The sequence below is a fragment of the Agelaius phoeniceus genome, chromosome 1, assembly GCF_051311805.1.
Source record: "Agelaius phoeniceus isolate bAgePho1 chromosome 1, bAgePho1.hap1, whole genome shotgun sequence".
Lineage (NCBI taxonomy): Eukaryota > Metazoa > Chordata > Aves > Passeriformes > Icteridae > Agelaius > Agelaius phoeniceus.
Window position 1 is genome coordinate 31,887,567 of NC_135265.1, and position 13,039 is coordinate 31,900,605.

At 35.9% G+C, this 13,039-nt stretch overlaps 1 protein-coding gene across 6 annotated transcripts in view; it reads left to right on the forward strand.

Annotated features, from left to right (window-relative positions):
- ITGB8 (integrin subunit beta 8) overlaps positions 1-13,039 on the forward strand; it is a 60,528-nt gene that overhangs the window by 20,392 nt on the left and 27,097 nt on the right. For all 6 annotated transcript variants that reach the window (XR_013181447.1, XR_013181444.1, XR_013181446.1 and 3 more), the window contains exons 4-8: positions 772-1,018; positions 2,789-2,954; positions 5,678-5,836; positions 10,611-10,706; positions 10,800-10,889. Coding sequence is in view for 3 of the 6 variants with exons in the window: in XM_077175802.1 (XP_077031917.1) it covers positions 772-1,018; positions 2,789-2,954; positions 5,678-5,836; positions 10,611-10,706; positions 10,800-10,889 (758 nt within the window). In the remaining 3 variants the exon portion in view is untranslated. The remainder of the gene's footprint in view (positions 1-771; positions 1,019-2,788; positions 2,955-5,677; positions 5,837-10,610; positions 10,707-10,799; positions 10,890-13,039) is intronic.

Here is a 13,039-nt window from a genome sequence, read left to right on the forward strand (position 1 = left end):
AAACTGTGAATTACTGTACCCACTCTGCCCATACAAATCACTTCAGTCATTTTCCTGACATTACAGAATATTATTAGACAAACAAAAATGTGAGGACTGGTTTAGCAGCTTCCAAAGCATTAACATCTATCATCTTGAAATAAGAGTTCTATTTTGTATATACCAAAAGATTGACTTTTTTATATTAAAACATTTTAATAAAATATATATATATATTGATCCCACAGAGTTTTCTCATCAAGTCTTTGGGATTTGATGAGCAGTTTGGGATAAACTTGTATCATTGTTTATGTCAGTTTTTGAGGCTGTGCTGTCCTTGTGGTGTGTATGTAGTTTTAGATTCTGTCATATGACAAACTATTTGCAGGATACATTTACATACTTTGAAGTGACAACCTTGAAGTGACTGACCCCAATTTGTATGCAGATCTGTGTCCTTTGTGAGCCACAACTGCTTTTTGTTATAATGCCAAAGGGATTGCGTAACTATGAATTTAAAACAAAATGGAGAGAAGTCAGATTTTTACAATAAATTGCACAGTGCTCCTGCAAGAAAAAAGCCCAAGATGTTCTCCAAAACAGCCCTTTATGGCTTATTTTTGAATGCTTCTTCAAGGTTTAATTTACTCTTGGGAGATTTTCTTGTTTGTTTGTTTTTCTCTTTGCTGACACAAACAACTTTGTGCTGAGGTTGCTACAAAAATAAATGTATTTTTAAGCATGTCCATTCAAAAATAGTAAACAAACGTATTTGTTTCTTTATTTAATCAGGAAGTGAAGCAAACTTTATGATAAAAGTTCGTCCTTTAGAGAAATACCCTGTGGATCTTTACTATTTAGTTGATGTCTCAGCCTCTATGCACAACAATATAGAAAAGTTAAATTCCGTTGGATTTGCTTTATCTAAAAAGATGGAGAATATTTCTCTTGATTTTCGACTTGGATTTGGATCCTATGTGGATAAAACTGTGTCACCCTATATTAGCATTCATCCAGGTAGAATCCATAACCAGTGCAGGTATGTTGTCTTTTTACATTTACTGTAACACGTGTATTTAATGACAGAAATATGCATTATACATATTTATTTTTAAAATTCTTCAGAATTTATCTTTGTTTCCTTTTACCGTGGTTCTTTGACAAAGTTCCTAAGAAAATGCTGAAATTTTTTTTACAGTGATTACTTCTGAAATACCTGGTGAATGATTTCAGAAAAACTGTTTCTGTATCAGAAAAAATGTGCTGTATTTTCTTTAGCAAAACAAGCCAAAACCCATGCTGCTTTGGTGATGTTTTGTATTTAATTTTAAATTCAACTGTTGTAGTTTTCATTATTTTGGATATGATACCTAGATTCATCACAAAGTTTTTACTTTCTGTTCTAGGTACTTTCTAGTGTATGGTCATGTATTCATTAACTCTTTTGTGACAATTCTACTTTTGTCAACATCATGTGGTTTCTTTCAGCACATTTAATGAACATAAGTGATTCTCTGATCTACTTCCACAGTTCTAATGTGAAGGAGCTCCTCTTTTAAATACAAAAGATGTTCTGGCCTGCATTTCTTGGTTCATGCCATGCCTTATATACCTTGGGTTCAACACTTATATAAAGTGAGGGATCACTTCCAAAACCCCCGGAGAACAAGATTATGCACAACAAATTCAGAGCTGCATAAATGTAGCTGGAAAAGTAGATAGTAGCTGGAAAAGTGAATATTAATTCTTCATACTTTCTTGCTTGCCTTTCCCGGGAGACATGATCCAAAGTTCTGTGAAGTCCCTAAGTACTCTTTGTGATTTCAGTGGGTTTTGAATTGGCTCCTAGTAGTGGAATTCATTCTAGAGATGTGACTACCTTTGGATAAAGCAGTCATCTAGACCATCTATATGTAGTGAGTGATATTGATTAGCATTTCTAGGTCACAATGTATTTTGCCTCAGAGGAGACATCTGCAGAGGTATTAATCCTTTCAATGCGAGTTTCTCTTCTTTGACTGTACCTTGGTTTGGAGGAGAGCAGGTTACAGTCTGGATGCAGTAGAAATTAAGAGTTGAAAGCTGCTCAGCACCTCTGAAATGGATGAGCACTTCAACTTGTGCCCTAAATCATGGCTGTGAATAGGCCCAGGTCAATGACCTGTATAAGTGCTGCTTCACTAGCTTACCTATGATAAAAATCAGACTTTCTCCCTTATGCATAATTTGAGAAAGTAGCATTTGCTATGATGTTACTGAAAATGAATTTTCTCATCTATTTGATGAGGTAATTATTATTAATATCAGTATTAATTTTGGGTACAGTTATGTAACCCTAGTGGATATAGGAACTTAGATTTTGTTACAGTTCAGTAGCCTGTGTAGCAACTATTAAAAGATCCTACTGTTACAGTATGATAGTCCTTTCTCAGGATAATGAAAAGCAAGGTTGTATCACACTGTAGATATTTCAAAAGGTTTAATATATTTCCTGAGATCATACCATCCCTCTTGTTGCATTTTTTGTTCTGTATGAAACACTACATATATACTGTTAACATATTAACTAAGTTATTATATACACAATTCCATAAAATACAAGATAATATGCATTCCTTGTAGTTAATTATAACTACTTCCCACTGAACTTAATTGCACATGGACTTGCTCTTTTTTTCTGTAAGTGTTTCTTATTCTGTGCTACCTACATCTTCATTAATATCAGGAATTTAAGGGTTAATGGGGATTCAATATTTTCATCTCCTTCAAAGGAAAAATAAGGCTTTTTATTTGTTTTGTTTTTGTACAGTGATTACAATTTAGATTGTATGCCTCCTCATGGTTATATTCATGTGCTATCCCTGACTGACAACATAGCAGAATTCAGAAATGCAGTGAATAAACAAAAAATATCTGGGAATATTGATACACCTGAAGGAGGTTTTGATGCGATGCTCCAAGCAGCTGTGTGCCAGGTAAGGAAGAAGCTTATTTGCAAAAGAGATAGTAATTCAGGCACTATATATATATATATGTATGTATATACAGAGAGAGAGAGAGAGAGATAAACTGGTGTTCAGTGTTCCTGAATTCAAAATGCCAGTGCTATGCCTGATAATGCTAAAAGTTTTTCTTCCTTTTCCATTATTTCCCTCTTAAGTAAAAATTTCCAATTGAAACTGAAAAAAGAGAGCATGAGGGAACATGTTCCAGTATTGGTTATGGATGTTCAATTTCTGGTTTTAACCAGCCTAACCAAAATAGGATGGATGATGAAAGCAACTGCTTCTTGTTTGAACAGACACATGCATGAATTTCAGTCAATTACATAATTAGTTTCAAAACTCATTAAAGCACTGCTTGTGTTCCTCAATGAAGACATACCATTTGACGTTTCTTTTCCTTAAGAACTTGAAAATTGAAGATGTTTTATTTAACTGCTTGTGTAGATAAGGAAAACAGAAGAACTTCTATGTTCTCAGCTTTTAAAAATTTCAAATTTTAAAACAGTACAAATCAACTAAAAATTAACTTTTGTATATTGATAAAATTTCATCACAGTCTCTCCCATGCAGAAAAGGATAGAAAAGATCTGCATGGATAAGTCTCAACCTGTAAGCATATTAGATAAAGAGAGTTAGTTTTGCTCTAGAGAGCTATTTTTGGTTGTTGTTTTTCTTCTTATGCATATTAATGCAATGCAAATTTTGAAATTTGGCTGATTCATAGGTTTGGTAATGCTCTATAAAATATTTAACTTATATTCAAATCATGGGCTTGGCGTGTTTCTCATCTGTTAGAATGATGTCAGGACAATTGTTTTATCTTGTCCATCTTCACACTATTTTTCTGCTCAGTACAATATCTCAAGAACAAAAAGTAATCCAAACTATGCTAAAAATGGATGGTTTGGTCCAATTTTATTTTCAAATTTTAATGAACAGGTAAGTAAAAACCACACTTCATAAACACTGGGATTGAAGCTGTTACAAAGAATTATTCTGGAACTTTGGAAAAATTCCTAAAAATTCAGTGTTTCTCACTGGACACATTCCACACTTATGACATGTGAGTTCTAGAATAATATATGCTTCCAAGAACAATAGAATGGAAACATTCATGAGAATGTGGAGGCTTTCCTGGTAAGTGAATTGTGAACTAAAATGGATGGGAAGAATGTGCAATTCATAATGACCATCATGAACTATAAATTATATTAATGTGCACTCATTTTGCCTACAATAGACCTTTATAACTTGCTCCATCTTGCTTTAACCAATACATCATAGTTGCAAGAGGTAGCAGGTTAGGACATGGAGCTACTTTAAAATTTAGATTGCTGTGACATATGTAGGTAGGAATCATATAATCACAGAACATCTCAAGTCAGAAGGGACCCATAAGGATCATTGAGTCCAACTCCCTGCTCCTCACAGCATTACCTAAAGCTAAACAAGTCTCAAGGTGACAAAGTCAAATGATGGAGTCTTAGGAGAAGAGGTTTTTACAGTGCTGGCTGGAGGAGAATTTGGAATGATTTAAGACAGATCCTGTTTACAAATAAAACTTAAAATACTCCTTCTTTAGAGGGATGCTGTCTAGGGGTGTCCAAGAGAGACTGATGCCTAAAGTATAAGTTGGAAAAGACATAACACCCCTCTGTACTTGTTATTCTTGCTGGCTTGAGATATTTAATCTCCATTCAGAGACAGTAGAGAGTGAGCCTGAGAAGGGAGCTAAACTCCTCTCCATGAAGAAAGGAAGGCAGAGAGTAAGTCACAAATTCTGGCTGAGTACATGGACTGTATTGCAGGTTCATGTTTCACAGAGATTCTGTGTCATAAGCAGGAGATAAAATGGAAGCAGTGAAAAAGTAGATGAAATAAGCAAAAGAGGGAATAATGAAAAAGCATACGATGTGTTTCCTGTGTGCCTCAGAAATTTGATTATAATCAGGGCAATAAATGTTTTTAAAATACAATTTGGCATCTAAATCAATTTAGGTATAAGCTTACTCTGCTGCATCCTTCACATCACCAAATTCCTGAAAGGCATTCAATTCACCCTTGAGGCTGCCACTTTGCTATCAATCCCGTAAGATGGTGAATAAATGTAGCATTTTGCTGCTTAATAAGGAATTTCTCAATTTATAATTGCATTAAGGCCTTCAAACTTTAGTTTATTGATTTGTGATTGCATACTACTGCACTTTCCAGGAAATTGTGTAGGAAAATAAAATTATAGAGTGATGAGAATATAAATCAAGGTAAAAATAAAACAGTGCCAAGTATCAATATGGATGAATACATATTTACTCGTCATAATGCTTCCTAGGACCCCAGAGGATTTTACAAACTATGGGCTTTGCATTTGTACTTCATAGTAACATACACAATGTGGCAGCTGTTATCAAGCCCACTGTATAAAGCATATCTGACATGTATAGTGGGACATGACTCTTTAAAAAGCAAAGAAAATGGTAATTGGAAAAAAGCAAAGAAATTGGTAGTTTTCAGTTATATTACATTATGTCTATTTTGACACAAAATGCTTTAAATAGCCTGGTCTAAATGCAATGCTGCCAGGCAGTGTAACATCTGAAAGTGGTCTTTCATGTTAATTTTTCATTTTGTTGTTTTATTACTTTAGAAAATGGGTAGCTACTGCTTTCTTACACCTAATTTTGTTTCCTTTGTAGAGCCATATTGGATGGCGTAAAGAAGCAAAGCGACTGCTTCTTGTGATGACAGATCAAACTTCCCATCTGGCCCTTGATAGTAAATTAGCAGGAATTGTAATTCCCCATGATGGAAACTGTCACTTGAAAGATAATGTGTACATCAAAGCTACGAGTATGGTAAGGTATATGTCATGGATTTTGCCTTAAGAAAGGCAGTGCAAAACTGTTTAAAGGAGGTTTTTAGACTGCTCTCAAAGTACTGCTTTTATTTCAGTTATTATAATAATATTTTTCCAGGTATGGAAGTTGTGAAATGAAGAATTGGTCACCTGTCATATTGACATTCTTTTTGTGTGGACTAAAGTATTTTGGAGTCTGAAAAAAACAGTACACAGCAAGGAAGGATATGTTGTGGTTTTGGTGTGGGTTTTTATTAGCATCTCATAAAAATCACACACGTGTTGTATAAAATATAAGTAAGAAGTGTGTGGTGTGATATTTTGCACAAGTAGAAGCTGATAATATGTAGGAGTTGTACAATCATGCTCACAAGACAAAGGTAGTGGCTATGGTTTATGGTCAGAGGATGCACAGGAGTGTTGGTTGAAAGGCTTGGTAAGAGTAAACCAGAGGGCATACAACAGAAATGAGCGATCTCAAATGGATGGACTAGCATTAAATGCATTCAGATTTCACAGTAGAAAGCCAATGTGTGGTAATACAAACCTCTGCAAAAAGTTGCAGCAAATCTGCTGTAGCAAAGTAAGATGCCTTCAACAGATTTTTTTAACATTCAAAATATTTTCTTCAGTAATATATGAAGTGGTTATAAGTGACTGAAGAAAGGAATTTTTTCCTAAGAATTATAGGTTTCAACTGCTTTGGGTATTTTCTTAAATAAATATGAATTGTTTATTTAAGAAACATGAATCACTGCTTAATTGGAATGTAATCCACAGAAAGCAGAAGTATGAGCTGTGGTACAGTTAGAACACATTGAAGTTTTCTTCTCAGTGCTGGCTGCCCTTAGTTAAAGTGTACAGCCTGTGTCCAGCCAGAGCCAGCAATGTGAAAGTGAAGTCAGTGAGGGCTTGTGTAAGTGGGGTTAGACCTGAATGTAATCCTGGCAACTGTTATTTACAAGGATGGTGGAGCAGCAGGAAGAGGCTGCTGGCTGTTGTGTTATCATGAAATACAGGAGGTTTCTGGGAAGCAGTGAGTGTTTGGGACCTTGCTGAGCGGAGGAGGGAGATCAGTGTGTGCTAACAGGAAGGTTATTTAGATTTCCGTTTATCTGACGTTCTTGCATTCATATACTCCCTCTGTCACCTCTTGGATATTTCCTCACAGATGTCAGATTTTTTTTTTCATTCTAATCAGTCTATTCAGTTTATTTTACTTAGAGCAAATAATCCTGAAACTTTTCTTTCACAATACAGAACATTCTCTGTTCTTCTTTCTTTTTAGTTTTCTTAGGTGCAGTGCTATAAATCAGAGAATGTTTGCTCTGCTTATTAAATAATTTCTAAAGGTACAAATCTTTTTTGGTGTTCAGGATTCCTTTGATAATAAAGATATTGTCTGTTTCAGGAAAAAAAACCCAAAAACAACAAACTGTATTTATTTTCTGTCCAACTTTGGGAATTAATTTCTGTTGCAAATGAAAAACTCGCCAATGGAAAATATAGACAAAATTAATGAATATATTTCTATGCAGCTATGATAGATTGATGCTCACTGAAAAAAATGGTTTTTTACTTATATCCTGCATATGGTTTTTTACTGATATTCTGGTTTGATAGTTCAGAATAGAAATTTCCCATATGGAAAATGAAATCTCCATGATGACTGCTACTGATGCATTTTATGAAATTGGTTTTTTTATCCACCCAAATGAATTGACCTTGAAAGATGCTTAGACCTGTGGTTGAACATTTAGAACCACGTGTTTTCTGGTTGCTAACCCCTTTTTTTAAAAATATGTGCTAATTTTTGCATGCCCACATGTTAACAGTAGGCACCAGCTTAGTACTAGGAATTGCATTTTCTGGAGTAGATTTGATGACAACACAATAGTGTCTGTAAGGGAAGGTGTGCTAGTTTCTTGCTTTTTTCCTCTCATCCATGGTACATGAGATTATTTTATTTATAGATATCCAACTTCAACTGTGTGAGTCAAATCAGAGGGCTGGAATAACTATTTGATACTTAAATGAAATATCATGAAAGTCTGTCAGTCTTTTAGAAAACATAATATGAAACATATTTTTGGATTTTTTTTGGTATCAATATAATTTTGTTTGGCTGGGCTAAATTAAAGGCTTCTGCAATTACATTGTTTTCCTGCTTTGATTCTTAGCTTTGGGTAGTCACGAGAAGATTGTATTTTGGCATATTTTTATTTCTTATTTGTGCCAGTTTAGAGGACTTTGCTTTATTTATTTGAACAAGCTTAGACTTTATATCAGAAATGTTTCCACTTAGACAATTATTCTGCATGTTTCTTTCTAACTTCTGCTAAGCAGTCACAGAAGGGTCAGCAAAAAAATGCATGACAGGAAAGAAATCTAGTCTCTTTTATTTAGACCTGTGCTTGATTAACTCCCTTTCTGAAATACTTAACATTTGTATTAGTTATCTTCTCTGCTTAACCAAGTAAGGTAAATTAATAAAATGAATGATGCAATTGAAACAAGAGAGATGATCTAAAATTAAAGTACATTTATCTGAGCAGTAGTGGGAAGAGATAAGATGAAAACACAAATTACAGCAAGGTTTTCACAGCAAGCAAAGTGAGGCTGCATGAGTGACCTTATGTCATCTCTTTACATGCTTAAAATTAAAAAGCTAGTGTGAGTCTGTTGATGCTTTAGGTTTTGTTTGGTTTTGGTTTTTGCTTTTTTAAACTCAATTCTAATAAAAATAAACAAGAAGCTAGACACTCTACAGAGCTATTGATGACAAGTACATGGAAGTTCAGCCTTCCTTGTGAGCAGAGGTAGTCTGGGGATCCTGTCCCTGCATTCCTTGAGTGTCTGTGCGTGTCATAGGCTTCATCTGAGTAAGTTTTTGTTTTATGAAGGCTTGGAAAGCTATTTCTGATACTCCTGATTCCAAGTTTCAGCTAGTAGCTGCAGAGTTGCTGAGGAGCCATTCTGCTGGAATTCAGACAGATCTAGTATCATGTGCTAAGCAAGAGGACTGGCTTATTTTGCCGGCATTCCAAGATCTCTTGGTACTGCCCCTGTCATTCCCACATTTATGGTGCAGGAGGAGTTTGCAGAACGTCTGGCTTCACTCATGTCCTGGGACCAGTTGGTGTGTCTGTGATCTGCCAGCCAACTGCACATGGCCTGTAGGGTTGTGCAGCACAGTGGAGGCCCCACCACTGTGCTCTGTGCCATGGAGAAGGAAGGAGGGCTTAACACTGTTGTAGGCTACTCTCTCTAGCTGGAGCTGTAAGAAGGCCTGTGTGATACTGTGTTATCTACCTTTCAGCAGTTATCTTAAGGAACATAATCTTTTACCAAAGCATTGAAACGTTGAGAGAGGAATGTACCCTGGCCAATGTCAAACTGTAGCAAGAAACTCTTTTGTTCTCTCTGTGCATTATACAGGCTCTTTATAATCGTGCAATATAATGGAAAATGGATTTTGCTCTCTTGCATAAGATTCTCTTGGTCTCAGTTGTCTTGCTATTCAGATTATTGCTAGCAGGGCTGTTGACTTGGAGAGTCCCTTAAGTAATAAGGGACAATCTGAGGAGAAAGAAATTGTTCAGGGAAAAGACTGTGTTTGTGCAAGAGAGAGACAATAAGGGGCAGATGGTGAAAAATACCAGGAAAAGAAAGACAACAACAGTGTGTGGGGGATAAAGGTTGAAGTACCTGACATAAGTGGAGGTGTCCAGATGAAATCTCTTTAAGTGGAATCACAGGCCAAGACCCCAGTCACTTCTTTCTTTTTAGTCATGAATTTTAACTCTTGAATTTACTTATTGAGAAGTATTCACTTATAAGGCTGGTTAATAAGTGGTGATTTTCAGATACAGTTTGGTTTGGAGTACTGGAGCTGAAGGGATCTCACATAACCCAGGTGTACAAAGCCCATTGGGACCACACAGAGACCCTTGAACTTCCCCGGATCTTGGAGGAAGAGATAGCAACACAGCTCTTGTTCTCAAATCCATGTCAGCTCTCTCAATGAGAAGTGTAGAAGAGCAGGCCATTGGCACAGGACATGCTGTCATAGGTACTCCACCAAATAAAACAATGCATTACTGAGGAGAGCTGTGAAACTCATGCCATCTTCTTCAAGCATAGGTGTGGTTAAGAAAATGTACCAGGTCATCGTGGTGAGGACTAGAGTTGCCAGTCCTTAGGTAGGTCCTGAACACACCAAGGAGAAAGCTGTCAGTAGTAACTGAGATAAACATAGAATACTGACATTGCCAGAACCTGATCCAGTGGCTGCGAAAACATACATCTGAGAATCACACATTTTTAATTACCTTCCTTGTTGTTCCCAAAAGCACGCCTCATCTCAGTGCTTCATGTTTTACTTTCTCCCTGGCTCTTGCACAAGAACCCACCTATCATTCCCTTTTCTTCTAGATGGACCATGGACCACATCCTATCCATATTTCTTAAGCATCAGACTCAAACCAACAAAATAGTAGGGGACAGTTAGTCCTCCTGCTGTGCAGCAGATCAACATAGTTGGCAACAGATAAGCCTGGCTGATGCTCTGATTATTTTTTTTTTATTGTTTATTAGGATGACCCCATCCTGGTTTTGATGTCAGTCTACTATTCTCTGTACATTTAGGAGTTATAATTGGAGTGGAATCAATCCAATTTGATTGATTTGAAAATCTGTAATGTGTCATATATGAAATATAAGATTTTTTTCCTACTAATCTGCAATCTTCTCTTTCCTGTTGTATTTTGCAGGAGCATCCATCTCTTGGGCAGCTCTCTGAAAAATTGATTGACAATAACATCAATGTTATTTTTGCTGTTCAAGGAAGCCAGTTTCATTGGTATAAAGTAGGTTAGAAACCTGATTTCTTTTTTCAATTCTGAAGGCACAATATTTATACTTAAAATTAAAACTGTGCATAAATTTTTTCTTTTTCATAGGATCTGTTACCTCTCTTGCCTGGTACTGTTGCAAGACAAATAGAATCCCAAGCAGCAAATCTCAATGATTTGGTGGTAGAAGCCTATCAGGTATGAGGAGAGTGACATGTTCTCTGTAATATTTGTACATTTTTCATCTTTTATAGCCTGAAGTTGGAATTTCCAGGATCTCATCTCCCATCTGAATTCTGCAAGGATACATTCCGTACTTTTCCTAATGTCCAGGTGGATAGGTGATACTATCTTTTGATAGCTCTCAAAGTCCCAGGCTGTCAGGATCTCAAAGCCAAGAGCTACTGCTTTTTAATTTCTAAGGATCCTTCTAAATATTGTATTTGGTTCTCTGTATCTGTTGCTATGTCACTTCAAAAGACGGTTTATTTATTTGAATTTTGGCACCTCAGATCTTTAATTACAGACCAGACACCACTGTCTAGGCACCATATAAATTCAGAGCAAAAGCCTAATGCAATATCTGGAGAGTTGTGCAGCATAATTTTTAGAAAACAAACAAGAAATGGGAATTTACAAGGAGGTAGTTTTGAGAATGGTGGATATCGTGAAAAGCAGTATCTATACTGTAAAAAGCAGAGTAATGACTTGGGGGGTTTAGGCATGGAAGTGAAGAGTTTTGATAGGGATTTGGGAGAGAAAAATGGAAATGGCTTTGGGAACTCTTGCTTGGAGCCATCAATTGAACGTAATAGTTTGAGAAAGTAATAGTATGGGAAATACCGTAAAGTCATTTTCCACACATGATTGACACAGAATGGCAGTTTGAAAGTGAAACAGGCATGTTGTTAGAGCAGGAAAGAGGGTGTAAACAGCTTTGATAATGAAGCCAAGAAATAGACATTTGAGGTACTGGAGCATGGGGAGCCCATAGAGCAGCATCTGAATGAATGTGATGGGTTGCATGGTTGAATGCTGTTAAGTTGTGCAGTTATGCACAAACATTCCATTTCAGAAAGTTGAAATCTCAGCTACAAAAGTATATGCAAGGTACCCACATGTATCACTTTTTTTTTAATTAGTTAAATTTGGGAGGCTGAAATTATCCATTTAACCACAGAATCAAGCAATTTGCTTACAGCAAATTTGCTGTAATGAAGAGCAAGCCCCCATGTCTGTTCCTAATTCATAGAATGCTTTTACATACGCTTTTCTCGCTGTCACGTTGGAGACATTGGGAGAAAGGCAAACACATTCAAAACCAGAGGAGTTTAGGGGTAGTCAAATTACAGAGAAGTTCTCGCTGTTATTTTACTTCCTCTTATAAAGTCAAGAGATCTCATTTTAAATATGGAGGTTTGCAGGAAGTTGCTGGCATAGAATTTTGAAAATTGTAGTCCTTTTGTATGACAGTTTTACACTGTCCTTCCTAAATTGAAACACAGTTCTTACCCAGTGCAGGGCAAACATTCAAGGGGAGGAAATGAAATTTTATGAAGCAATTACTTTGTTCAATACAAGATTCAGTGGGACTTTCCTGGTCCAGCCGCCCCCAGTTTGCTTTAACTTTATTTTCATTTTTTAGACACTGTCTTCCTTCCCATCCTAATCTTCATTGGATTTCACAATTTGAGTTTTTCATCATAGTTTTAGGGCCTTTTTACTATATAAACACATGGTGAACAGGTCTTGAATGTGTTGCATTCTAGGAAAAAAAGGACTTAGATAAGAAAATAAATTTAGTGTTGATATTCAGTGACAGTGGGCCTCTTTCACTCTTGTTCCAGGCAGGGAAACCTTAGCCTTAGCTATGGAAAACCCTGGCTGAAAATCCCTGGCTAAAAAGCCAAAGATGAGTCACTAATTTTCAAAAAGTTACTACTAAGATAAACATGTGTTAAGATTCATATAATTGCATTTCCATTTGTAGCAGTAAAAATATCCCACTAAACTCATTTTTAATAGTAATATGACAGGAATTTTAAAAATCCCTCTGTGCAATTTTCAGCTCATAAATTTGTACAGAGCTTTAATAAATTTTTAAATGGTCAAAAAGTATTTCTTCTTTGAAGGAAGCAGGATTTTAGGTCATGTAGTAAATACAAGTTACAAAGTAGTTGCTTTTTCATTATTTTTTATTGCAAAATTGGCCAATTGCTGGCTTTTATAGTCTTAGTTTACCCAGAAAAATCAGTAAGAATAGCCTTTAGGTCACCCTAAGGTTTGTTCAGAGAAAAATTTTCTACGACAAATGCAAAACATTAGAAGTTTTTAAAGTGTTAAGTCAA